This window comes from Leucopleurus acutus, assembly GCF_964270905.1.
Source record: "Leucopleurus acutus genome assembly, chromosome: 6".
Lineage (NCBI taxonomy): Eukaryota > Metazoa > Chordata > Mammalia > Artiodactyla > Delphinidae > Leucopleurus > Leucopleurus acutus.
Window position 1 is genome coordinate 49345312 of NC_139149.1, and position 23542 is coordinate 49368853.

At 44.2% G+C, this 23542-nt stretch overlaps 1 protein-coding gene across 5 annotated transcripts in view; it reads right to left on the minus strand.

The window, feature by feature from the left end:
- Positions 1 to 20784, minus strand: part of DPP4 (dipeptidyl peptidase 4) — a 77052-nt gene extending 56268 nt beyond the window's left edge. For 2 of the 5 annotated variants that reach the window (XM_082841787.1, XM_082841786.1), the window contains exons 1-2: positions 20658 to 20753; positions 20039 to 20126 (exon numbers count right to left, since the gene is read on the minus strand). In XM_082841787.1, the coding sequence (XP_082697913.1) occupies positions 20039 to 20126; positions 20658 to 20663 (94 nt within the window). In that variant the 5' untranslated portion in view covers positions 20664 to 20753. Of the gene's footprint in view, positions 1 to 2588; positions 3022 to 20038; positions 20127 to 20657 lie in introns of those variants that run through there. The other 3 variants (XM_082841789.1, XM_082841790.1, XM_082841788.1) reach the window with 2 other exon arrangements.
- Positions 20785 to 23542: the final 2758 nt, after the last annotated feature.

Here is a 23542-nt window from a genome sequence, read left to right on the forward strand (position 1 = left end):
CACCCACGCTTACATTTCCAGTGCTTCTTAGTTGACTTGCCCCACTCTAACCCTATACACACCCTGTCTAAAATAATTGTCTTCCTTCCAAAACTAGATTTCCACAGGAAATTTGTGTGGTTTTATATTCTGTTACTGAAGACGCCAATTCAAAGGCTGAAGATCATTTTGATGTCTCCCTCTTTTTTACCATCCCCTACAACCAATCAACCCTATTGACTCTTCCTACGAAATCTCTTCTCCAGATTTCCCTGCCATCAGGTTCTCCCAATCCAATTCCTGCCCTGCACCGTCACCAGAATGATCTTTCTAAAATGCCACTATCATTCTGGTGATCTCTTCCTCAAAAGATTCCAATGAGTCCCCACTGTCTACAGGGAGATTCAGACTGCTTAGCCTGGCAGTTGCAGCCCCACAGTCTGATGTGAGACCTTTCCAGGCTTTTTTTCACTCTATCCCTGCAAGAACCTTCTAACCTAGTCACACTGATCTGCCTACTGAACCCAGCAGATCTTCTTAGGCTTGTCTGACTCTACTCCTTGTCCTAAGCCACTTCCTGGCATGTCCTCAACGGCTTCCCCATCTGTCACAAGCCTCCCTCCTCCATTTCCCACCTCTGTCATGAAGACCTCAATTTGGCCTCTGACTTTTGCCCCCATGCTACTCATTGGGCTCCTGTCACTTACTAACTAGCTTGTGTTGATAACTATTTTTCCATGCCTGACTGTGTAATCTACTCAGCTGGGCCATGTATTCTTTTGAAGACAGGGCTTTGGGTTTTTGTTCATTGGTTTGGGGTTTTTGTTTTTGTTTTTCATCAACCTTAGCATCTAGCACAGTTGTATGGCATAAAAGACACACACAAAAAAAGTTTTTGTTGATTGGAGTAGGGCATCATCCTATAAGCACAGTCAAGCCAGTGTGATTCCTCTTCCTCAATCCCAGAGCCTCCACTGATGACAAATACCTTAAAGTCTTTTTCCAAACTCTCTACATTTTCCACGTACGTGTAAACATACACTCACAAAATCAGCCACTACTATAACATTCCTATAACTGCAGCTCTTTTCAGGGATTTCAAAGCCAGCAGTATCTTCTCGTGTTAATTTTTTACAGCCTGTGGAGAAGTAGATCTCGTACAGGAAATGCTCTTTCAAAAAGTGTTCTTGGGTTTCCCTGGTGGCACAGTGGTTGAGAGTCCGTCTGCCGATGCAGGGGACGTGGGTTCATGCCCTGGTCCGGGAGGATCCCATGTGCCGTGGAGCGGCTGGGCCCGTGAGCCATGGCTGCTGAGCCTGCGCGTCCGGAGCCTGTGCGCCACAACGGGAGAGGCCGCACCAGTGAGAGGCCCGCGCACCGCAAAAAGAAAAAAAAAAAAAAAAAAAAGTGTTCTTAAGGTTTTATTTCTTTGGATTTGATCTGATAACATAGTTTTGTTTCTGCCTATAAAACCTTCAGCTTCGATAGATAAAGTTGCTACCCTTTATTTTATTATTTTATTGATTTTGTTTAAGCCTAGTTTGTTAAGTAAAATATTCTTTTAAAAACTTTTGTTTTTCAATTCAATCCTGCATTTCTCCCCTGAAAGTTAATAAGATATTTGTGTTTGTTAGCAAAAATATAGCAAGTGAGTAAAGCCAGTCCTTGAGTTTAACCTTTAAAGAAGAAGTAAAGCCTTGTGCTACAGAAAATAATATTTGAAACTCATGTTGGACTACAAAATTACAAATCTGGATTTGTTCATTAAACACCCTCAGTTGTTTGTATTCATCCAATCATCCTATTATATAAAAATAGTTATAAAGTGAGTATCATTGTTGAGGATAAATACCCTGCTATCAAGAGCTATTAGTCTAAAATGAACATAAAACACATCCCCAAATTAGTACAAATCAAGGTATCAGTGGTAAGAAACATTCACAATCCTAATATTATCTGTTGATGTAGATGTTTAGATAGATCTGTAAATAGAAATAGATCAATTTATACACACACGCATATATTACAACCAACTGAATGTCTGTGTCCCCTCAAAATTCACATGTTGAAATCGTAACCGCCATATGATGGTATTAGGAGGGGGAGCCCTTGGTAGGTAATTCGATCATGAGTACTAATCCTCATGAGTGGGTTTAGTTCCCTTTAGAAAGTGACTCCAGAAAGCTCTCTCCCCAGTTCTGCTATGTGAGGACACAGGAAATGGGTCCTCACCAGACACTAAACACCGAATCTGCTGGCATCTTGATCTTGGACTTCCAGCTTCCAGAACCGTGAGAAATAAATGTTTGTTGTTTAAGTCACCCAATCTCTGCTATCTTTATAACAGCAGTCCACACATACTAAGACATACATATCTATAACAAGACAGACATATCAACATAAAGTGTCTATCACTGACTCTTGATTTTGTGAGAATGAACTGCATACCTACAATATAGATCAGATACAGTGCTATCTCACATGAGGGTATTTGCCCAGGTTTTAAAGGACAACACACTTCAATCTGGAATAATAAAATAACGGAGACAAAAATCCCCTGTGAGGTCACCTGCTGCCCTTCATGCCGCTCTTCCTTGCTGGGCACTTACCTCTCCTGCCTCTTCGCCTCAGATGTCACTGGGCTCATCCTCTCATCAGGCCTCAGCCTTTCTAAACCCATCATCTCTGCCAGATTCAGACTCCCTTCTGCTCATAATGGGCTCAGCGTGATTTCGATCCATCTGCTGATGTTCAGATATCCATACTGATGCCAGGCCGTGTTCCTGCTATGGCCCAGGACATGGGTGCACGGCCCGGGCCACCCTTGGCTTGTGTTACCCTCTCTCAGCTCCTTTACAACGACCTTCAAACCGGGTTCCCTATCCTGGCTCCCCAGACCCCAAACACCACTGCAAAACTGGAACAAGCAGAGCAACAAATGTTCCTTGTTTTTTGCCTTGTCATTTGAAAAGCAGCGCAAACTGGAAGATGCTTTCGAAATATCTAGATAAGCGAGTTCTGTGAGACGTGAGTGCCAAGTCCAGGTTTTGACCTTTAGCAAGTTCATAGTTTACTGCCAAGTTACAACCTATTCTGTCAAACATCAGAGGACACGCCCACACTTCCCTTTCCTTGTCTGATTGCTCCCTGACAGGGCACCCGTGCAACAACAGATGAAGGTCTTGGGCTGCTAGTGTGGTCTTCCTGGTGGGCCTGGGACATATCGTTTATTTGACTTATCAGTTTAAAGCATTATGCTAGCCAAGCAGAGCAGCTAATCATATGTTACCCATCAGTTTCCACAGAAACTCCTAGATTCATGTCTCCTTGAATTTAAAAATCAAAAAACGGTTAACAGCTTTATACTTTACTGTTTTGCTGAGACCAACTATTAGGTTGAACCATATGAAAATGCCATTTTTATCAATCAAAAATGGCAGAATAACAGCTTTTAAAATGGTTCAACTTAACAATAATTTCTCATCAAAGTGTATGGTCTCTTAATGAGCCCTGGTTGTAGGATCAAACTCTTTTCTGAATAAAAGGAATTCCAGAATTCTAAGTAAGAGAGTGGTGTCGTTCCACAGAATAGTCTTGCTTTAACCGATGGTTATTTTATGATTACAGGATATTTTGAATTTTCTTATATTCATTAATAATAACCTTTTTTGGTCTGTATGAAACTGTGATATAAAATATTTCTACCTCAGAAAGAGAAACTGTTTGGGGAAATAAATGGCTAATGAAATACAACTAAAAGGAGAAGTGCTGTTTATAGCTCATAAACTCATAAAGTTGTTAAACATGGGAAATAGATATCTGGTTATAGAGTTCTTGTGTTCCATATGCTAATCAGTTAATATTTTATATTGATGCTAAGGAAATAAAATGAGTGTTACTTTACAATTTGCTCTAGCAAAATAGCAGCCTTGACATTGGGACAGAGGAAGAGAAATCAAGAAGGCAGAGAAGAAACTGACTGGAAAGTTGCTCACATCCTTTATTCTCCAGCAGCGCACGCGGGCTGCTACCCATCACCAATGATTCAACAAATACCAATAAGGGGTTGGGTCCCTGGTGGCTTTGAAATCAGAGAGCCTAAATTTGAACCCAGGCCTAATTCTTGCACGGGAGCCTTAGGAAAGTTACTGAATCTTTCAAAACCTCAACTTTGTAATCTATAAAATGATAATAATAGCACTATCTAGCCCCTAGGGATCTGCCATGATGAAATGAGATAATGTATGCAAAGTTCTTAGCTCAGGATTTAAAATTTAGGAAGCCCTCCAGATAGGTCAAACTATTTATTATTATTTTGTTCCAAGCATGTGCTAGGCAATCAGGATACAAAGATGAAAGAGTCTCTCCCTTGGAGTACCTAGCAGTGCTGCTGAGATGAGGAATTTCACTGCAATAAAATGATAGCTAATTAACTTTCACTGTGTTCAAATCCCAAACGATCCTAACAGGAAAGCATAAGAGCATCACGTTGAGAAAGCATCTAGGATAAGTACAATTGAATCATTTGCTAAGTACTGACGAGCATCACTTCCTCCTTCGACAAGTTTAATACCATCCACAGCGTTCACATGGAGGGAACATGTTGGACTTGAGAGGAATTAGAGGAATTGTGAAAAGTGATACTTCTCTGATTACTATACACAGGAGACATTAAAATATAATCACTATCACCAGATTTCCCTTCTCAATAAGAGAAACATCCCAGGGACATCAAGTGCATCTGATAAATGCATTGCCATTGAGCTGGAGCCCTTGAACCTGGGGCTGTGTGCTCTAAGCATTTACTCAAAGATCAGAGTGTCAGATGACCAAACTTTTGTTAGGGATGTAATCGCTATATTTTCAAAGGTCTACTCTGAAAGGCCAACCAACTGGTACCATGCACATTTTCCGGAACAGCAAACATTTGGAAAAAAGGAAACAACGAGGGGTTGTCCGTGTCGTGACTCCGCCCTCCTTCTCCTCTTTGCCCTCCACTCCATCTGCTCTGGCCTCCCCGCTCTTCCTCAGACACACTGGGCCCACTTCTGCCTCAGAGACTTTGAATTTGCTACACCCTCTGCCTGGAATATTCTTCCCCTCCGATGTGCCCAAAGCTTGTTCCCTACCTCCTTTAGGTCTTTATTTAAATGTCACCTTCCTTTCCTGGACTAACATTTACAACCCCATGGTTAAGAAATTCTCTTTGTATCGCCCTTCCTGGCTTGACTTTTTTTTCCTCAGCAGTGATGCCATCTAACGTACTCTAGTTTTTACTTGTTTATCATCTGCCTCTCTTGACTGTCTGTGAGCTCCAGGAGGATCGTGTTTTGTTACGTTTTGTTTGCTAGTTATCTCAGCACGGCCTAGATGGTGCCTGGCTGTAGAAGGCATAAATATTTGTCAAATGAAAAGATAAAAGCCAGACAACATAAACAGGAGAGCACAAACACGGGAACACAGCTCTAAATGTGAGCGTCGTGAACTCCAAGAGCCTGGTAAGTAGGAAAGCAGTGCACTGGGCCAGCTGGGTCTAAATAGAGTGAGGACAGGAGCCTCAGGCTCCAGCCTTCCACTCGCTGTCACCAGGCATTCTCACTTCTCTACGCCTGTGACCGTAATTTACCTGTTGTCTATCAGCTCAAACACACACTTCTATCCTTTGCTCAGTAGTGCTGGGAAGGGGGTCTACAGCTGTGTTTCCCAGACCCCTTCCTCTGTAGGCTTCCTGTTAGGTCCTGCCGATAGGGAAACACAGAGGAGTGTAGTCAGTAGGACAGGAGGAGGGACTCCCTTTATCTTGCTGGTCCTGTCAGCAGGTGCCCCGAGGGAGCACCTCTCCCAGTCTCCTGCTTTTCTTTTTATACCTGAACCTGTTGCATCCTGCCTCTCAGTTGCATGCCTCACACACCTTGGAGCTTAGAGCCCAGAACTTCTATGTCCCTCTTCTCCTTTTTCCCAAACCCTAGAGATAGCTTCTTCCTACAGCTCCTGTCTCTCACTTACCTCATAATTTTTTCTTTTGCTCTTTAATTTGTGTAACCAATTTTTATATCAAATTTCTCTGCTGAAACATCTAGTGCGATTTCAGTGTTCATCACGTCTCTGTGAGGATTTACACAACTTACCTGTAAAATAAGAAGGTCTCTTTCGGCTGTAAGATAACAATATCTAGACCTGGGGTTGGCAAACTTTTTCTTATAGGGCCAGATGGTAAATATTTTAGCTTTGCAACTCCTAAAGTTGGCCATTGTAGCCTGAAAACAGCCACAGACAACATCTAAATGAATAGAAAAGGCTGTATTCCGAATAAAACTTAATTTACAAAATTAAGCAGCCAGCCCTGACTGTAGCTTGACGACCCCACCTAAACATTCCTCAGAATGGTCAGCAACACGAAAACAAAAAGCTCCCAAGACCAGTTTGAAAGACCGATGCTGAGACTGAAATTCTAACTGCCTTGAAACAATATGAATATCAACATAAGATTCCAATATATACGGCAGAGAAGTGAAAGTGGGCAGAATATTCATGTCTCAAACTTCAGGTCAAGACGAAGATGTCTACGGCCACTGGTGAAGAAATGCAAGGCCAAAGGGACTGCCTGAACTAAATCCAGTTCACCCTGCCCTCACCCCAGTGAAGAGCCAGGAGGTTCAGAGCATATACGAAGCCAGCACTAAACAGGGCATCAGGATGGCTTTATTCCTTTTTGAAATGGAAATTGCCCTATTTTTTTTTTTTTTTTTTTTTTTCCGGTACACGGGCCTCTCACTGTTGTGGCCTCTCCCGTTGCGGAGCACAGGCTCCGGACGCGCAGGCTCAGCGGCCATGGCTCACGGGCCCAGCCGCTCCGCGGCATGTGGGATCTTCCCGGACCGGGGCACGAACCCGTGTCCCGTGCATCGGCAGGCGGACTCTCAACCACTGCGCCACCAGGGAAGCCCTGCTCTATTTTTTTTTTCTGATTATAGTTACTCCCTCACCCCTCGTTAGGACTCTTCTGGAAATAATCAGGACTGGATAACAGTGGCCATAATTACTATTGACAAGGCTTTTACACCCCACTATGTCCACTGACATTAAGCCAGTGTAATCCAAGGGGATGAGAAACAGCTGAAAGGTGGAAACGTCTTAACTGTATAAATAAATGACCCACAGGCCCGTGAAACAAGCAACTATTTTAGCAAAGGGCTGGTTTTTAGCAGTAGTAGTTGTAATGAGACATCACTGGGAGGTCACAGTGCAAGCTAGAAATGATTAGTTTGGAAAGAAAACTGATTAGAGAACATCAGCATTTGGGGAAGCTGAAAGCTCTAATACCAAGTCACTGAAGAACTTTCCAGAAAGATTTACAGGCATTATCAACAAGGCTACTCTCTGAGACAACTGTTTGTCTGCCAGGAGGTGAGGAAAATGATCACTGGAAAACAAAACTGCCATAGAAATTGCCCTTTCCAGCATTCACCCAGCAGAACTTTCAGGAGTGTGAAACAAGTATTATTATAATGCCTGTCTCTGGGACTGTTAACAAAATGTTTTTTAATTAAAAATATATAAAAAGTAGTCATGACAGATACGTATAGAGACCTTCCAATGTGCTGGGCTATTCTAGGCATTGTACACTTATTAACTTATTTTCATCCCAATTTTACAGGTAAGGAAACTGAGATGCAGATAGTAACCAGACTCAAGTCTCATGACTAGTAAGCCCTAGGCCATAGGGTTCTGAAGCCTGTGGTTATAACCACTGCTCTGAACAACCTAAGTATGCAGCAGAGTGAGGTACATGGTAAATGCTTGTTGGCAGTTTTTGTGAGTTAGCATAGATGGATTAGACTTTCTGGAAGTGTCTGGATTCCATCTTGGCAAATAATCTAAACAGGCAGCTTGGTAGTATCATTTGGACCTGGGACAGTTGGTAGGTTACATTAGAACATAATTTGTTCTAGTGTTCCGAAGTCAGAGGGGCATCAATTCTTTCTGAAAACCCTAGAATTTTCTCTCTGGAGTGTTATTAAGGATGGCAACTCTGTGACACTTTCTGAGAAAGAAGGTTGTACTCCCCTCCTCCTCTCTTCCATGGTACAACTGGTAACTCTCATCATCTTTTCCCTACACATAAAAAGTAGCCATGCAAGCTTTATAATAGGTTTCTTTTCTCCCCCCACACCTTTTTTTTTTTCATGTTTCCTAGATCTTAAACATAAAATCTTGAATAACTCAGGCCCTGCAGTACACATTTTCAAAAGAGTGGGAACTTGTCCGATGAAAAGATTCAGCGGTTCCTCCTTTAGAGCCACCACAGGGGCTTGTTTGTTACTCTGCTTTCCACTTCTGTCTGTCCCTTCCTCCACTCTTTAACCCTTCCCTCAGCACTCGGAGGCAGAAGCGGACCTGCCCCGGGCCTCAGATCCTGGTCCTCTTGATTTCTTAGGGGCTCTGTTTCATCTCTTCTCCCTCCATCTCCATCTCTTCTCAGTATCTTCATTTCGTCCATAAGCATGCACAGGGTGTACCCATATCAAATAAATACTTACTGACCCTGTGGGCTCTGGCAGCCATCTTCCCATTTCTCTTCTTGTATTGATCAGCCTACTTCTCAAATAAACAATCGGCATCTGTGGCCTTCAGTTTTTCATGGTCCCTCCTCATGCCTCTGGAACTACCCCTCACTCCGTACACTACACTTTGCTACAACAACATCTTCTTCGATGCTTATTTTCTATACCATATAGTTTGCCAATTAATCAAGTAATCTTCTGTCATTAGGTAAATATTTAATCTGAACAGTCATGTCTCCACTGGTCTGTAAATAAGCTGAAAGGATGAATTTATTTTATCAAACAGCTGCTGGCACTATACTCTACGAATAGGTATGCGTGATCTAGTAGTGGATGACTTGACCCCATAGTTAGGAATATAAGAATTTTAATCAGAATTAAAGTAACATTAAAAAAGGTTCATCAAAAATATGTTTTTACATGAGCTCTAAGATAATTTCTTTAATTCACCAAATGTTTGTCAAGCTGTACTGGGTTGAATAGTTTCCCCACCCCGCAAAATTCATGTCCACTGGGAACCTCAGAAAGTGACCTTATTTGGAAATAGGGGTTTTGTAGATGTAATTAGTTAAGATGAGGTCGTACGGGATTAGGGAGTGTCCTTATAAGAAGGTCATGCAAAGATATGCTTTTGTGACTTGGAAAATGAAGAGGACCATGTGGAGACAGAAGGGGAAGAAGGCTATGTGACAATGAAAGGAGAAATTGGAGTCATAAAGCTACAAGTCAAGGTGGTTGCCAGTAACCACCAGAAGCTGGAGGAAGCAAAGAAGGATTCTTCCCTGGAGTCTTCAGAGGGAGCGTGGCCCTGACGACACCTTGATTTTGGACTTCTGGGATTCATAACTGTGGAAGAATAAATTTTTGTTGTTTTAAGCCACTCAGTGTATGCTATTTGTTACGACAGCTCTAGGAAAGCACCCACTCTGTTCTTCAATGTTCTGAGCACTAGAGATATGAGTGAACAAAACATAAAAAATTCTTGCCCTCATGAAGCTTACATTCTAATGGGGGGGAGACATAGGAGCAAACAGTAAATAAATAATGCCTTATGTTAGGAGGTTAAGTGTCACGGTTAAGTGCTAGAGAAACTCTGCTTTTTAAGGGCTCATGTGATTAGATCAGGCTCACCCAGGTCATCTTCCTTTCTTAAAGCTGATTATGCCATCATATAACGTCACCTAACCACCAGGATAAAATCCATTATATCTACAATCTCAGAGATTAGGTAGAGATTAGCACACGGGGCAGGGAGGAAATCTGGGGAATAAGTTTAGAATTCTGTCTATCACAGTTATCTTGCCAGCTGTACTGAGAATACACTGCAGGGAGTAAGAAGAGAAATAGGGAGATTTTTGCAATATTGCAGGTGAAAGGTGATGGCGTCTTGGACTAGGGTGGTAGTAGTGGAGGTGCTGAGATATGGCCAAATTCTGAAAGAATATGAAGGTAGAAGTGATAGGATTTGCTGACCGATTGGATGTTGAGTGTGAACAAGGGAGAGGAGTTGAGAACTGTATGAATTTTGGCCTCAGTAACTGAAAAACAAATGAATTGCTATTTGCTGAGACCAGATGTATTAAGGGAGGAATAAGTTTGAGGGGATTAAAAAGTTTTGGGAGATGTTACTTTGAGATGCTAATAGCATCAAAATGGAGATGTCCACTTAATAGTTGCACATATGCATGTAGAGTTCAGGAAAGAGGTCTGGTCTGGAGATCTAAATTTGGGTGTTGTTGTCAGGTTATAGATGGTGTTTAAGGCCACGGGAGTAGATGAGATCACCTGGGGGAAAGAAGGAAGAGGTTCTAGGATGAAGCCTTGGAGTCCAAGGTCAGAAGTCAGACACGACACAGGGAGGGGGAAGGGTAAGCTGGGACGAAGTGAGAGAGTGGCATGGACATATGTACACTACCAAATGTAAAATAGATAGCTAGTGGGAAGCAACTGCATAGCACAGGGAGATCAGGTCAGTGCTTTGTGACCCCCTAGAGGGGTGGGAGGGAGATGCAAGAGGGAGGAGATATGGGGATATATGTATATGTATAGCTGATTCACTTTGTTATAAAGCAGAAACTAACACACCATTGTAAAGCAATTATACTCCAATAAAGATGTTAAAAATAGAAGTCAGACAGGAGGAGGAGCCCCTACAGAGAATGGGAGGGAGCATGTGGAGGTGCAGAAGGAAAAAATCTAGGAGAGAGTGGAAACACACACAGGAGGGGAGAAGAAGCATGATCAACTGACAGGGAATGGGAGACTCAGAGGGAGAACTGAGCTCTGGACTCAGCAACACAGAGGTTAGGGACTTTGACGCGAGCAGAGCCAAACATTTTAGTGACGGGTGAGGATAAACCTCATGCCAGTGAGTTTAAGAGGGAGCGGGAGAGGAAGAGCAGACAAAGAAAATAGAAAACTCTTCCAGGAGTTTTTTGGTAAAGGGAGCAGGGCAAGGGACTGGGAGGTGGGCAGGGATGTGGGGTACAGAGAGGATCTTCCTCTCTCCCTCCTTCCCTCCCTCCCTCCTTCCCTCCCTCCCTTTCTTTCAGGATGTGAGAGATTTACAGCTTATTTATATAGAGAGGGGGAAATGACAGTGCAGTGGGCAGAGGAAATAGCTGCAGCCACATCTCTTAGTAAGTGAAAGAGGATGAGGTCAGTGTACAAAGAAGGGTTTGGCCTTGGGCAGGTGCTGAGAGGGGGCTGGTGGGAATTGAGGACCTTCTCTCCTAATAGCCTTAGTTTTCTCCCCCAATCAAGCAAGGTTGGCTATAAGCTGAGAATGACCGTGGGGAGGTGCTGGAGGCCTGGGGAGAGGAGACACATGAGTACGTGAGGGAGCAGCGGGGGAGCACGGGGTAGGGGTCGGGGCGTGGGGATCACCAGCTAGTACGAAGGGGCTGCTTGATTCTTTTAGAGTTCAGGATTTTCTTTTCAGTCCAGTCAAACCATTTTCATCTTAATGAAATGATTACCAGGTAGATTATTTCAAATGCTACTTTCCTGGGTCAATTTTTACAGGTCTAACTTTTACCATGTATTTTTAAACTTCTTTACGTTGACTGTTTTATGTTAACTGTTTCTGCCACATTTTCCCATTATGAATTGGATAAAATACAACAGTTTATATGAGAAAATTGAGAGTAGTTTCCCTCAGATGTTTCTGACCCCCTCCATTTTCTCAGATTTGTATCTTAAATGTTGCAAACCCAATTCTTCCCTATTCTCAATCATTTTGGATAACAACAGAAAGCAAGTGCTGGGCTCAAAATGCCTTCAGGATCAAAAAGGCAGCGTCAAAACACCCTGCTTTACAATAAACTCGTTTGGTTAGGGAGGAAAGTGAGAAGAGAGAGAGAGAGTTATATGATTGGATTCTTTGGAGATCAGAGCTGGCTTGACATCTATTTTCTTTTGCTAGTAAATTAAATTTTTCCAATGTAATGAAAAATGAGCAATCATAAACTATCTGATACACTTGCATAGACCTCCCATCTCTTCCTTTTAGAATCTCCAGTTCAACTTAGGTAATTCCCTTTCCCCTTCCAAGGGCTGAGGAAGGACCTCCCTCCTGGTCCCAGAAAGGTGAGTCTTGGTTAATCTAGTCCAAGCTTGGTAATCCTTTCCCCTTGCCAGAGATGGGTTTAGAATAGACAAATGACCCAAATCTGGCCAAGGAGACACGAGGGAAAGTCTGCCTTGGGCCAGGGAACTTGTGGAAGTAGTTTTCCTCCCTGATAGAACAGACTATGAATGAGGAACAGCATCCTCCCCGCCTTGTGAAATGGCTGTGTGACAAATGAGGCATTGCAGCAGCAGTCATGCTCGACCTGAGAGGACAAGCTTGAGAACGAAAGTAACAGTGTGAGACCAGCAGAGCTGAAAGACGCAGAGACTCTGGGCGCTGGAGGAAGCTGTGGGACCACTGCGTTAACAAACTCTAGAACTGCCCTACCTCTGCACTTCCAATTACGGATGTTAACAATAAGAGTCTATAGTTTAAACAACTTTGGGCCAGGTATTCTGTTACGTGCAGCCAAAAGTATTCTCTCTGACGTAAACTGCATACAGAATCGGGGGTCGGGGCTGTAAACTGTTGAGGGCTAAACATGTAGGTGAACTGCGTGCCTGGGAGCCAGTCTGATGGCTCCGAGATCGGAAAGGTTGTATTCAGGCCCATTAATTATTAACCCTTTAAGCTTGGTTGGTTTCCATATATGAACTTCCCTGGGCAGCATTTATCATGTTCTCTTTAGAGCTTCCACAGCACTTTGATCATTTACTAGAAGGACACTTAGCTCTTTTTATTATAGTTCATGTTTATGTTTCCTTTAAGATTAAGAATTATTTGAGGGCAAGGGCCATGTGTATTGTTTTTATATTTCCAGGGACCAACAAAGTGCCTAACGTAGAAAATGTTCAATAAATATTTGCTGAATTAGAGAATTACCTTCTGCTGACATGCTGGGTGCATGATGTAGAAGGCCCTCCCCGAGACCTGCCTTGGAAAGAGGAAGTGTGTCCAGTAGGATGAGGTAACTGGAGGGACCACTGCAGATTAGCTCTTCTGGGAAGGATAGAGCCATGAGGGCAAGAAAAAGGTCTCCACTTGGGCTAGCCAGCCGACTGTTCAAGGAGTCATCCTTATCTCTGCTCCTTCCTGTGCTAACACCCTGTCCAAGCTGGCATCATCTCTCACCTGGATAATCCACTTCCCACCCTCCACCATTATCTATACCAGAGTCAGAGGCATTTTAGAAGGAGAAACAAGATCATGCCACACTCATGCTTGAAACAGAGAAACTCCTTCTTGTGTCCCTCCATCCTCTTGACCACACTTTATTTTTGTCCTAGCCTGTATCACTGTCTGAAAGTACTCAGACAGTACTCAGCTTGCCTACTATCTGCCCGCCCCAGGACTGTAAAGGCCTGTGGGAGCAGGCTCTTTGCCTCTACTGTTTAGAGCCTCATCCCTTGTACCTGCAACAACAGCTGCCATGCAGTAAGCATTCAGTACACACAGGAGAGTTCACAAATATCGCCTCTGGCCTTAGCCCTTCAAAGGCTTTAAATCTCATACAACAAGAGTTTCCTGCCTGGAATAAAAGAATAAAGGAAAATAATAGGGAAATGGGAGCCATCCATGATATTCATGGACCTGAGCAGGTCTGGCTTTAAAACAACTGAGGAAAATAAGAAGATGGGGTCCCAGCCCCACAGAGATGGTGTTAAGGATGCAGGGGCCACCCAGCCAGTTTGGTGGGACCCACAGTTAAGTCAGGGAAGGGGTGGGTGGTGTTACCCACTTAGTATTCACCCCCCCTTGCCCTTCTTTCTCTGTTGCACATCGTAAGCCACCTTGGCCCTCAGGTTGCTGGGAACAAAGTCCCTGCTGGCTTTGGCTCTGCCTTAAATTACCTTGGCTTCCTGGGCCTTAGATGCTGAAACACGTGACCTAAGCTCATGGGTCTACTTGCTTCCCCAGTGGACCAAATAATGAAGAAATGTGCTCATTAATGTGGACAGTTAACGAAAGCAAACGGTTTATCATTAAGTTTGAAGAAATCTCCTAGGAAGTTATAATTTTGAAGTACCATACAAAACTGCAAAAATAAAACAGCTAACACAGAAGTGCTAATTTTGTGGTTTCAGTTTGCTCTCTGAGAGACACGCCCTTTTGGGGAAGTCATAATGGACCTGTGAAGACTAAAGGTGAAAATATTTACAAGATAATTGATTTACAATAATGCAAGGGTTAGCATCAAGCCACAAAGCAGTGATTAATCTTTTTTTTTAATAGGTTCCTTTATTTTTATAAGATGTTGGGGGTAGGAGTTTATTAATTAATTAATTTATTTTTGCTGTGTTGGGTCTTCGTTTCTGTGCGAGGGCTTTCTCCAGTTGTGGCAAGCGGGGGCCACTCTTCATCGCGGTGCGCGGGCCTCTCACTATCGCGGCCTCTCTTGTTGAGGAGCACAGGCTCCAGACACGCAGGCTCAGTAGTTGTGGCTCACGGGTCTAGTGGCTCCGCGGCATGTGGGATCCTTCCAGACCAGGGCTCAAACCCGTGTCCCCTGCATTAGCAGGCAGATTCTCAACCACTGCGCCACCAGGGAAACCCGATTAATCTTTAAGTTACAAAAGTTTCCACCAAAGCATTTCTCTAAAACAGTTATTCATGGAAACCAGCAGACTCAGGGAACGCTAGAAGTTACAAGATTTGAATTCCCAAGTTCTAGTACTTCCTCACAAAGCACTAAACTTTTATACCTCAGTTTCTTAAGGGTAACAAGTCAGGAAATTAATACCTCCTCTGACGTGGATTGTTTTGTGAGGATCAGATGAAATAACACAGTATACACTGGAAACAAAACAAGTGTAATCCAGTGCAAGTACTCAATCTGGATCTACTACTGCCACTGAAAACACTTAATAAGACCAGTCAAAAGAGTGGGATGTCAGTCCTGGGCTGGAAGTTGTTGCTCCTCTACAGCTCTGTGTAGGAATAGAGGCAGCAGCAGGCACTTTTCCCCAGAACACTGGCACCCAGGGATTAGCAGTCATGAAATTAAATATAGTCATATAAAGAAGAAGTTGTAACATTTATGCTAATATGGCCACATTAACTTTATACCTGATCACAAAGTACCAGCTCTAGAGGCACGGTGCCTGAGCGTGAAACGCCAACTCTGTGAAACTTTGAACAAGTTCCTTAACTTTGGTAGCCAGCCTCCAAGATGGCCCCAATGATCTCCACCCCAATATTCATGCCCTTGTGTAACGCCCTCTCACTTTGCATCAGGGTTGCTTTGTGTGACCAGTAGAATACAGCAGAAGTGATAGCACATCACCTCTGAGGCTAGGTCAAAAAAGCTCTGAGGCTCCGTACTCAGTTGCTGTCTTCTATCCTTCATTCTAAGGGAAGACAGCTGCCCTGGCACCCTTTGGAAAAACCCATCCTTTACGGGGGACTGAGGCCTCTGGCTAACAGCCACGTGAGAGAGCTTGGAAGGAGATCCCCCAGCCCTAGTCAAGCCTTCAGATGATATCTTGACTGAAGCAGCATGAGGGACCTTCAGCCAGAAACAGCCAGCTAAGCCTCTGACAAATTCCTGACCCATAGAGACTGTGAGATAACACATATTTGTTGTTTTAAGTCTGAGAACAATTCATTATGCAGTAATAAATAGCTAAAGCACCCTCTCAAGGTTTCTGTAAATCTTCTGTAAAAGTGGAGATAATAACCTCTCTCAAGGGTTGTTATAAGGATCAAAGGAGAAGTGTATTGAAAGCCCTCAGCCCAATACCTGGCACAGAGTGAATCCGTGTTGGTTATTATTACATCTTTGTGCCTTCTCTTCCTCAAGGAAGGGGGTCCTGCAGGTACTTACAGTTACATTCCTTAGGCTCAGCACTTTGTTAAGTCTTAAAATTTCAAGTACACTGATCCAGCTCTAGCCAGTCTCTTGATGTCATTTTTCTCTAAGCATCAGTTGGGCAAAGAGTCTTCCCTTTTTCTCTCTGATCCCTTTTAAGATGAGAGGCAAGATGTCTAAGATAGAGAAATTTAAGGATATGCTATAGCTGGGGCACCAAAAGCCAAAATAGCTGGCCTGAAAAAGACCAACCCACTGACCTCAGGAGCACTCGGCAAAGCTTGATAACTGAGCGAGCTGGAGTCAACTCGAGCTTTTTCAGGGCTCTCTGTTTAGAACCTGGCCTCTGAAATATACAAAGCTTTCATTCAGGCTCATTTCTGTGCTTTTAAACCTGGAATAGATCCTGGACTTCCTCAGGCAAACTTCATAGATGTTATCTTTTCTTTCTCTGATTATTCCTGTCTCCTTCACATTTGGGTTTTCTTTTATTACTGGTGGATGGCTGAGCAGTCAAATTTCCTATGTGCTGAAAGAAGGTATTGAGGAAATTTACTGCTACAGCAGTGGAAAGAACACAAGAAGAACAGATATGTCTCTGTCCCATAACAAAACCCAATAAGAAAACTCTCTTGACAAATGACAAAACTCAATAATGAAACTATTTGACAGTTATTTTAAAAACTCAGCCCAGGGCTTCCCTGGTGGCGCAGTGGTTGAGAGTCCGCCTGCCGATACAGGGGACACGGGTTCGTGCCCCAGTCCGGGAAGATCCCACATGCTGCGGAGCAGCTGGGCCCGTGAGCCATGGCCGCTGAGCCTGCCCGTCCGGAGCCTGTGCTCTGCAATGGGAGAGGCCGCAGCGGTGAGAGGCCCGTGCGAACCACAAAAAACAAACAAACAAAAAAAAACCTCAGCCTATAATATGATGTAAAGAGGGAATTAAAGGGATCACAAATGCTGACTGAGAAGGTTTTATTGCCTCTAGGCCAAGAAGATTTCTACAATTCCAATGTGAGTAAATTATTTTTATACATTTTATTGCTGATTCTCTGAGAAACTGAATGTCCAAATACGCAATATCCTTCTCTACTAGGATACTTGAGGGATTTAAAACAAAATACGATCCTTTATCATATATACAGAAGGAGATGAACTTTTAATTTTGCTTTGTGAAATGCATAATTCCTGACCTCGAGGAGTTTTTATTCTAAAACAATTCATTAACAGTATTAAGCTTACACCTCCATCTCTCTCTGTCTCGGTCTCTCTCTCTCTCTCTACTCTGGGTGTGTCCAGAGTCCTGCTAAAGTCAGCTTTTCATACGGAAACACTTAACCTTTAAACCAACCTCTCAGGGAATGAACGTGGGTTTGCTCATTTCTTCCTCTTTTTTTCTTAGCTCTTTATTTCTTTGCTTTCCACACAATCTAAGACTTTGTTTTGTTGTTCTATCAAAATCTTTCTTCCTTTCCTCCTTCCTTCTTTCTCTTCTTCCCCCCCCCCTTTCCTTTCCTTTCCATTTATATTTCCTCTCTCCCACCTCCCTTCCTCTCTTCCTTTCTGGTTTTGTTTGACTTGAAAACCTAGATCGACAATATGAAGGACACTTCTTGGGTGATGGCTGTGGATCCTTTGTAAAAAGACTGTCCCTCATTGTGGCACAGCCCAGGAATGGTATTGCTGATTTAGCAAAAATACTGCATTCCTGAGCTTTTATCTTTGTTCCTTATGATAAGGCTGGAGTTGAAGCAAGATAATTTCCCTTTTCTCCTCAAATATACATACATTCCTATTAAGAAATGCAAGAAGAGAAATAACTTATTGTGTAAGTAAAATAAAACACTCAGTGAAACCACATCTCCACCCAGTATTCCAAGAGGCCTTCTTAGCCACCCTACCCCCTTACTCCCTATGTTTCCAATTACGGAAGTCTAATCATTCACATTTCTGAGTAGCTCTATAGCTTCCAAATGCTGCTCTGTGCCATCAGTCTCCTGGGATACTTCCCTTGCTTCCTCTCCAGCCTTGCCCCATGTCAGCCCACCTTCCCACTGTCATGCCCCACAGTTCAGGCATGCTAGAGTTCTCCATCATCTACAGGTTAAAGCCCTGCTGCCCACACTTCTCTCTTGCTGGGAGTCCTCTTATGTTCCCAGATAGAGGATGTGATCTTGTGTCTCTATGATGACTCACAATTCATTCACGTTTTCTGGAAAAACTTATCTCCAGGAACTGATACTAACTTTTCAGGCCTCCCCACACACAAAAAAAATCTCTTGTGAGAAGTCTTCCCACACTTTCCCAGAAGTGATCCTTTTAACCCCTGAGAAAGTTTGCTTAAGCCTCCCTAAATTTTCTCACTGAATCATAATAATAGTTAGACCTAGACATGTGAACCTCTCTGGAAGTCCCTGTCAAGAGAATGTCCTTGAAATCTTTGTTCAAATTTCATTTGGAGAAGAGGCTAAGTATGGTTTAAGGGAAATGGTAAGATAACCCCTCCCAAGTCTGTATGCCCCACCCAGCCAAACTAAATCCCTGTAGTTAACTTAACCAAACCCCACGGAAGGCAGATAGATGACCCAGGCCCCTAACCAATTACATTGCCATCTTCAGTGGCTTATTTATCCAAGTTTAGTGTTCCTTTCAACTTTCCGAAGGGAAGTTCTGATAATTACACTGTTACCCTTTCTTCCAAGGATGCCTCAGCAATATATTAGAGATGAATGGATTATCCAGGTTACTTTGATTTGTTTGCGTATCTGTTTCCCACTAGATTATAAACTTCCTGAGGTCGGGGCTCTCTTTATTTATAAAATTTAATCTTTGGATTTGCAGCAACTAGCACAGTTCCTGGAACATAATGTAGGTCATGTGAATATTTACTGATTGTATGGGTGACCCGTCCTTTTCCCACAGGAAGGCTTTGTGTGTGTGGTTGTTTAAATATACAAAGTACCACTTTATGAAAGCAGTTATATTTTAACAATTCACAACAAAGAGTCAAAAAAGTGGACAGATGCCTGCCATTTAATAGTCTAAACTGGCGGTAACCATGGCTGTCTTAAGTAACTGAAAATCATTATCAGTAGGTCAACACACTCAGTTATTTAACCTTTGGCACCTTTGCCCTGGCCCTGAAATTGCCGGCCAAACATGATTTTTGATGGTTCTACAAACTAATTCTGAGTGGTCACCTGAAATCTAGATAAGACCCCTCAGTATATAAGCACTGTCTACACATTTCCTGGTTGACTAGACCATCAGAGAACACACCTCAGTTGGTTGACTAGAATGTGAATACTTACATGAAAGTTACTATTTAAAAGGAAAGTAGGGCCAGTGGAGACCCAAACTAGTTATTCTCACTTGTTTGCATCCAATGGTGTGTATTTCATTATATGAATGTTTTATATTAAGAGCTAGGACTTAACTGGAACAGTGAGGCAAGCTAAAAGGAACCAAGGTGGATTTAAATGAAAGAATCCACCAAACATCATTGATCCCACCTCCTCTGAATATTACCATGGATACCAGCTTTATGATTTAACTCTGAAATACTTACTTCTATAAGTGGTCAAATAGTTATTTTCCGGCATCCCAACTCTCCAACTGATGGATTTCCATCATCCCTGAAGGAAAACCCCCTGGGCTCCCCAAGCACTATCTTTTCTCAAAACTGTATTTGGGGACTTGCTTTCTTATTTTTTTTCCCTCCCCTTATGACATCCTTACTGCTGTTTGGGAGTTTTGAACACTGCCTTTTTTCCTTTGAAAATCACAACCACGAAAGTTGTTTTTTTTTTTTTAATTTACATTCAAAAGGTACTAAATTCAAATTTAACATAAAGAAATCTTAAAACTTCTCTTTATTTTCAGGAAGTATGTATTTGCCATACACAAGACGTGGCAGGTGCAAGGCTCTCGTAGCCTAAACACTGGAGACCAACGAAGCGAATCTAGCGGCGACCACGCCAGCAAAGCCTCAGCGACGACCTGGCACACCGATCCCACCCAGTCCCCAGCAAAATCTCTAGGTCTCCTTGGTGTGGTAAAATAGAACCTGATCCCGGTCTCCAACTGTCTTATCTTTTTCAAATGTTTTAAACTTACTGCCTTTGTTCAGCAGAACCACAGGCACGGTGATGACGGTGACGAGCGCAGCGATCCCCAGCAGTCCCAGGAGCACCTTCCACGGTGTCTGCAAGCCGGGCAGATCACGTCCAGTTAGAGCCAGCCGCGTGGCCCCGGTCTGGGTAAGAGGGTCGGGGCCTGGGCTGCACCCGAGGCAGCGGGGTTTGCCGACGGGCGCGCACTGGGAGAGAGGCACCGCGGGATGGGAGGGTTTGGAGCGCGCGAGTCGGAGCTTGCAAGAGCTGTCTCCCTTGAACTTTTGGCCTCTGGACACTTTAATTGTTTGCTTCTCTAGGCCTACAACTCAGAAGCCAAGTGAGGGTTCAGGCGTGCGATTTGCGGGTGGCCCTCCAGGTTCTCCAAGGCTCGGTGCCTGGGTTCTAGCAGAAAGCCCGCGGGTCCGAGAGCCAGGCGAGAGCTCTGGGGCGTCCCTTCACCTGTCAGAGCTTGGCCCTGAAGCTTCCGCCTAATGAGAGCCCCTGGTTTCGACCCGGAAGCTTTGGGGGCAATCTGGGGAGAGTTCGGTGAAAAGGCACCTACAACTCGCCCCTGGGGCTGTTGGGACGGGTGGGTGGGGGGAGGCCAGCTACTCACTCACCTTCATGGTCGGCGTCTCCTCAGAGCTAAGCTTTTCGGAGCGGGAGCGCAAGCAGAAGTCAGGCGAGCCTCCCGGACGCGCGTGCGGCTCCGCAGCTCCGGGCGCGCAGTCACTCGGCGCTCCCAAGTTTGAACCCCGAGTTAAACATTAGTGAGCGCCGGTCCGGCTGGGTATAAAGGGCCGCGGGCAAGCTGCGAGCGAAGGCGCGCCGGGCCCCGGCAGTGGCGTCCCGGCCGGGGGACGCCCGAGAGGCACCTCCCTACGGGCGCGCCGGGCACGGGATGTCTGCTGGGCGCGCAGGAGGGGTGTGACCGCCCGAGCAGCGTCTAGCCAGCGCCTGGCATCCGATGCCGAGCCCTGAGGCTGCAGACCTGCTGCCGCCCGGCGGGAGACCATGGTCGGCCTTAACTGAAAGGGACCTCTGCTCTCAGTTCCCGCAACCCCGCGTGAGCAGGCAAGGGGACCTAGCCCAGAGAGGGCACGGGGTTCTGCAAACACACAGCTCACTGCTGGCAGCTGAAGCTAAAACCCAGACCTCAGTCCTTTGCCAGTGAATGATATGTTGGGGAGTTCTGAGGTGTTTAAAGCTTCTGGAAGGCCAAGAGAGAGAAAAAGTGATTGATCACTTGTGGGTGGCACTTAGAGGCTGTGTCTGGATTCATTCTCCGCAGGGGATTTCTGGCTTGTCTTGCAGGCTTACCTTCCCATCAAGATGCCAAAAATAATAACACTAACACTTATGTGGAACTTAACTTTTTCCCAGGAGCTGCTCTAAGCATTTATGTGTTTATTTTACAGGGAGGAAGCCTAGGCACAGGAGGTTAAGTCACTTGGCCAAGTCCAGGCAGCTAGGAAGCCGTGGAGCCTGAATTCAGAGTCCATGTTCTTAACCACTACTCCACAGGGCCTTTCATCTTTCAGTCCTGCAAGGAGGATTTTTGGAAAAAGGGAAAAGGTCAGGTGTGGCTTCTTCCTCCCTTCCTCCAGGATGCGCTGTAGGTTCCTTCACTCATTCCTTTTTTTCTTCATTCACTCATCCCCACATCCTCCTATTTATTTCACCCATTCCACAAATATCTGAGTGGATACAAAGTGTCAGAGTCTCATCTAGATGCTGGTGATAGAGAAGGGGGACCAAGATAGATGATATTTGTGCACTTGGCACTTTCAGTCTGAAAACCACAGGTGAACCTTTGCAGTTAGGTTCTTCCTCTATGCTTACTTCCTCTCTTGTGGATTAAGTACTCCCTGAAAGGCCTCTTCTGCTTGCTCACTCAGCTGCAAAACCTCTCTGTCCAAAGTTAGAGGTAAAAGATTAAAAGTGCAAAGTCCTGTGGAGCATTAACACATGATTATGAATAAATTCCAGTTTCCATCCTTTATATCCAACCCAGACATTGCTTCTGAGCTCAGGAATCTTTTCCCCTCTGGCTACTAGTTGCTTATGACACACACCCTCATTCACACCGAGCTCCAGAGGCTGGAACTGAGCCCTTTCTCCTTTCCATCAGCCTCACCCCTTCTCTGATCATCTCTGTCTTCATTATATGGGGATATATGTATATATATAGCTGATTCACTTTGTTATAAAGCAGAAACTAGCACACCATTGTCAAGCAATTATACTCCAATAAAGATGTTAAAAAAATAATAGAATAAAAATAAAAACACAGCTCAAAAAAAAAAAAAAGTGACCCCATTTACCAGTTACAAAAACTAAAGGCTTGAGTCATCTCAGTTTCTCTTCTCCACTCTCCTGCTACATTCACGTGACCATCAATTCCTCTTTTCTGCCTTCACAAGTATTTCTCAAATCCATTTCCTCCTCCCTCTTACAGTTGCTGGAGAGGTGAGTCAATAGTGTTATTGTAGCATGTGAGCTGGGAAGAGAGGCCGTCCGACAAGGACAACAGGGAATGGTGCCATTGGGGGCTCAGTGTTGGTCTCTGCTTTCACCAGTTTCTATACTCAGCAAAATGCAGGAGGCAAGTCAGTACAGTTGAGTGCATGCTTGACCTCCATACCTACACCGTTGACACTATACTTTCCGCAAGCCCCCAGGAAGCTGGGGGAAGATGGCTGGCATCCATGGGGGCAGATCATCTTGTTCTCTGGAAAGTATTCCACAAAACACAACTGCCAACTTCAAGAGATCCTTTCCTAAATCCAACCCCCACCGCCCCCGACCTCTTTGTCACTAGTCTTTCAATCTTGTTTTCTTCAAGTCCCTAAGGTACCAGCTGGCCAACACATTAGCCGCCACCTATGAGTCAGTGTAAATCCTATATTAGGCCATCTCTTGTTTCATGAAAAATGGAAAACAGATGTACTACTCCAAGTTCTGTCTGTCAGGATGATTTCTCTTTCTACTAGATTTCGGAGCATGCCTGAGAGGGGCTGGTAGCAGCCATCACTTTTGACAGGTGCCCGCTTACTTTGCATAAGGCTGCCTCTTCCCTCCTCTGTTGCCTGGCTGTGGCGAACTCTTATGTAGCTATAGGTGTGTGTTGAGGGAGAGACACCGAACAATGGGAGAAGCACCATGGAGTCTAAGTTCACTACTCATGGGATTTTTTTTTTAACTTTTTATTTTATATTGAAGTGTAGTTGGCTAACAACATGTATCTATTCTTTTTCAAATTCCTTTCCCATTTAGGTTGTCACAGAATATTGAGCAGAGTTCCCTGCGCTATACAGTAGGTCCTTGTTGGTTATCCAATTTTTTTTTTTTTTTTTTGGTATGCGGGCCTCTCACTGTTGTGGCCTCTCCCGTTGCAGAGCACAGGCTGCGGACGCGCAGGCTTAGCGGCCATGGCTCACGGGCCCAGCCGCTCCGCGGCATGTGGGATCTTCCCAGACCGGGGCACGAACCCGTGTCCCCTGTA